Source organism: Saccopteryx bilineata, chromosome 5, assembly GCF_036850765.1.
Source record: "Saccopteryx bilineata isolate mSacBil1 chromosome 5, mSacBil1_pri_phased_curated, whole genome shotgun sequence".
Taxonomy (NCBI): Eukaryota; Metazoa; Chordata; class Mammalia; order Chiroptera; family Emballonuridae; genus Saccopteryx; species Saccopteryx bilineata.
The window spans coordinates 206,781,641-206,786,066 of record NC_089494.1 but is presented as its reverse complement, the minus strand read 5'-3'; the positions used below and the strand labels follow the sequence as shown (position 1 = coordinate 206,786,066).

General features: G+C 55.3%; 1 protein-coding gene across 1 annotated transcript; it reads right to left on the bottom strand.

Moving 5' to 3' along the window:
* Nucleotides 1-413: 413 nt before the first annotated feature.
* Nucleotides 414-4,138, bottom strand: SOWAHB (sosondowah ankyrin repeat domain family member B). The gene has a single exon (XM_066278636.1). The coding sequence runs from the start codon at nucleotides 3,997-3,999 to the stop codon at nucleotides 1,648-1,650; it is 2,352 nt and encodes a 783-aa protein (XP_066134733.1). The 5' UTR covers nucleotides 4,000-4,138; the 3' UTR covers nucleotides 414-1,647.
* Between the last annotated feature and the right edge of the window lie 288 nt (nucleotides 4,139-4,426).

Genomic DNA, 4,426 nt, shown 5'->3' with positions numbered 1-4,426 from the left:
ATTTGATTTGTCAACATTTCATCCCTTGTATAGGTCTCTTTGGAAACAACAACCCTTAGATTTCTTTATTATGCATATTTCTTATGTTTTCTAATAGAACAGAGATGTTTATTTCAGCAAAATCGTAAAGTAAAACTACAAACAAAAAATATTTGACATTCACTAAAACACAATTTTGTAAAGAAGGTTAACAGTAATCAGCGTAAATACAATACATTTCAAAGATCTGTTGACATTTTAATGGGGGAGGGGTAACCAGAGAAATACAAAAATACTTTTAAATACATCATCATTGCCACAGCACATGAAAACATTTCCATAAAAAAATTAACAATTTTTACTTGGACATTGCATTTTTCAACTCTCTTTGAATTTACATTCTAAATCTTGACATTCTTATTTCATGGACGCACAAAGATCAGTCCTGGTGCAAGCAATTAAGAGGAGCACTTCCTGTTAGAGATAACAGCACTTCAGGCTTATATTTAATCTTAATTGGCAACAAGTTTAGTGCAAATAAAATTATATTTAGCAGCTTAGAGAATTCCTGGTGGGGAGGCATTCACCCCTTAACACTTACTGCTTCCTCAAAGCAAAATTATTTCTCTCCTTTCATGAGTGTGAACACTGGCCACTCAAACCTATTGAAAACTACTAATGCTAAATTCTGCTGTTTGTGACACGGGAGTTTCCATGAAAGCTGGTTTCAATCACTAGGCAAATGAGCCGATGTTGTTTATGTTTGGAAAATTTCCCTTAGGTTGATTTAAACAAAAAAGCAAGACCTGAACATCAGTCATAATTGGATCTTACCCAACAGCTTCTCTGATTGTGGAGAAGAGACCCAAAGGAGGCACTAATCATTTCATGCATCTGCCTCAATCGGTTGCTTCTAAAGGAAGACCAGGACAGAGCTGAGGAATCTCTTAAATCAAATTCTACTCTCTGGATAAGTTTATTTCACTGGTTTGAATGGGAAAGGAAGGAGGAAGGGACATAGCAAGAAAGGAAAGGAAGGGAGGGGAGGGGAGGGGAGGGGAGGGGAGGGGAGGGGAGGGGAGGGGAGGGGAGGGGAGGGGAGGGGAGGGGAGGGGAGGGGAGGGAAGGGGTAAAGGATAAAAATGAATAAAAGAAGAAAAGAGGAGCCATCTGATTTCAAATCTGGTATTTTCATTCTCAGCCAAACTATTCTCCAAATGAATAGAAGAAGCCAGAGGGCTACCAGCCAGCAAGGATTTTCTTTGAGCTTCATCAGTTCCTTGAAGTGCCTCCCTTGTTGTTAGACATCTGTTCCCTCTCTAGCCAAGGCCTGGTGTTGCTGCTTCAGAAAAACAATGTGTCTTACTGTGCCCAGATCCAGGTGGCAAGAGAGGAGAAAGAACACCTGCTGGGTTTTAAGCACCTGACTCTGCCCCTTGTAGAGGTTTCACTGGCCCAAGGACTTGAGCTGTCAGAAAGCTTGAATGATCCCTGAGATCCACGATGTGCTGACAAAAAATCCGGGCAGGTAAACACTAGGTAGGCCATCTCACTTGACCTCTTTCTTGACAACTCCTCAGCAATTTTTATATTCTCCATAAATTCTTTCACTTAGGAGCTCAAAGATGGGGTGCAGTGGCTACATGTTAGAGAGGGGGGGGGTCCACCTTAGTCACTGTACTCTTCTCTTTCCCTCGGAGTGGGGAATTTCTCATACTGGTTGGCCAGTTTCCATTTGTTGTGCTGACTTTTGAGTAGTGCAGCAAGGGAAGTCTTTCGGGTGATATTTCTAGATATTTCCCAGCTCTTGGCCTTTCTGGTGGGGGAAGAGCTCTGAACTAAGGAATAGACAGGAAAAATAGGCTTGCCCCGAGGGGCTCCCAGAAGCTGCCATATTTCCCCAGAGGTATTACTGGTCAGATACTGCCACGGCTTCTTCCCACTGCTGTCCCGGACATTCACCCTAGAAGACAACCTTTGCACTAGCAATTTTATGACTCCCTGGTGGCCATGAATGGCTGCAAGGTGCAGAGGGGTATATCCACAACCAGACTTCACATTTACATCAAGAACAATCCCTGCTTTCTGGGCACCCGAGACCAAGTCTTGAAGGGCCCTGAGGTCACCATGTTTGGCTATCCAGTGCAAAGCTGTGTATCCAGTTAAGAAGTCCTTGTGCAAAGCCAGTTGGGGATCCTCTGAGAACAAAGTCAACATCTGAATCCAAGAGCCAGTGGCAAGCCTCACAATCCATTCATGCTCCCTGGCATCTAGGGGGACCAGAGATGACTTGTGCTCAGAAGGTCTGTGCTGGATCAAGGCTACAGGCTCCTGCCTACCTGGGGCCCACAAGCTGTGCAGCCGACCCCTCTCAGCAACAGCAGCCTTAATGTCTGCAGGTTTGGGGGTCAAAGCAGCATCCACCCTGGGGCTGGACACTGTACCTGCCTTGGAGGGTCTCCTGGACCGCGGTGGGCGCCTACTCCTTTTTAGCAAGTCCTCCTCAAGACACTCCTCATCGGAGGAGGAGAACTTGGCTCTCTCTGCCTGAGAGCTCCTCCTGAGGGATCTCCTTAACTTGGGAGTTGGCCAGGGCAAGGGCTCCTGGGGGTGGCCTGCAAGGCCATTGGCCTCTCTTGGGACCTGCTGAGAGGTATGACCATCCCCTCTGTTTCTGAGGCTCTGAGCGCTCCTGCCAGAGCTGCCCTCCTTTGGAGAAAGGCCACCAGTTGAATTCCAGAGCTTTCTCCACTTTGGGTTTCCCAGGGCACCGCGCACCCCCTCTTCAGAACCCCCAGGGGACTCTTTGGGCCCACTGCTGCTCTCCTCACTGCTGTGGCTCTCCTGGTCCACAAAGTCACCCAGTTCTTGGAGGGACAGTTGAGAACGAATGCTACGAAAGACTGTCAATGGAGGGTCCACGGGCCAAGATTCCGGAACAATAGGAAGAGGGGGATCTAAAGGCGCCGAGTTTGGTCCCGGGACCCAGACGCCCAGCTCCAAGGGGAAGTTGTCCGGCAGCACTGACCAGGATCGGATGGGGCCCTGGTCCCGGGGCTCGGGTATGTGGGGGTGGCTGGCTACCCATTCTCGAGTGCGCTGTTGCTGCTGCAGCGTGGAATAACGCAGATCGCCCGGCGTCGACAGCTCTGGCGGGTCTGCGGGAGGAGGGCGGGACAGGGGGGCAGGCAGGGAAGCCCAGCTTCCAGTAGCCTCGACGGTTGTAGCAGGCGAGAGACGCACTGCAGGCACCTGCACGGCCTCAGCGGGAGCGCCTTCCGGATCCCGCCGGGGAGACCCGCGGTCATCTCGGGCGGCCGGAGCCGGCGCAGGCTCCTCCCCGGCGGTGGCGGGGTCGGGGAGTGCGCCGGGCAGTGGCTCGCCCGGGAGCCCCGCAAGGCCGTTCTGGACACATTCCCAGCAGCGGCGGCCCTGCGCCTCCGCCGCCGCGCACTTGGCTCCAACCTGTGCGGCTGCCGCGGCCGCCGCGGACACCGGCGCCCGGTGGCCAGAACTGCGTTTCCGCCCGCCGCCTTCCCGGGCCGCCTCCCGGGCGCCGCCGGCTGGGAGTCCATTGCAACCTGGATCGGCCGCTGGGGCTGCAGCACCTGCTGGCTCCTCCTCCTGTTTCTTCTCGTGGCGCCGCCGCCTAGGCGGCTGCTGCTGCTGCTGCTGCGTCTCCGCTCGGCGCGCGCCTTGCGGGGAGGAGGACGCAACTCCCCGCGCTGGGACCGCGGCCGCGGGCGGGTCGCGGGGTCGCTGCAGCCCCTCCTCCCCCAAGAGGTCCCTGAACCTCTTCTTGAGTACCACGTACTTGGTGCCGTCGGGGTCCTGGCGCACTGCGGCGACCGAGTTGACAAAGCCCTTGAAGAGCTCGCGGCGGCGCTGGTGCTGGCTGGGGGACGCGTCCGGGTCCCGGAGAAAGCTCTTGAAGTGGCTCAGTAAGGCGGCGTTGGTCACTCGGCCCCCGGCCTGGCACAGAAAGTCTAGTAGTGCCTCCTGGCTCAGCTCCCCGGCCATCGCTGCCGTGTCGTGCCCTGGGCCCGAGGTGTCTGTGTTTCGCCTTCGCTGCGCTCTCCCCCGCCAGCCGAAACCTTGGCCTGTCGGGTGTCACCTGCGCCCGGGGCGGCGCCACCCGCCTCCATCAGCCGCGGAGGCTGGCGCGGCTGGCAGCCCCCAAATGCGCCAAGAGGGCCGCGGGTTCCCGGGGGAGAAGCCCCTGGCTGAGCCCCCGCAATTAGCGGGCAGGAGAAGGTGGCTCTCAGCCGCCCCTGCGCGACGCTGGCCTCTAGCAGCCGGTCCCGGGAGCGAAAGTTCCCGGGATAGGTCGGAGTCGGTTTCACCTGCGCCCTGGCGACGCCTCCTCCCTGGCTCTGGGGGAAGGGCCGGGCCCGCCTCCTCCTGGCCCTCCGCCCTCTGCTGTCTCCCCCACCCGTGTCACCCATCC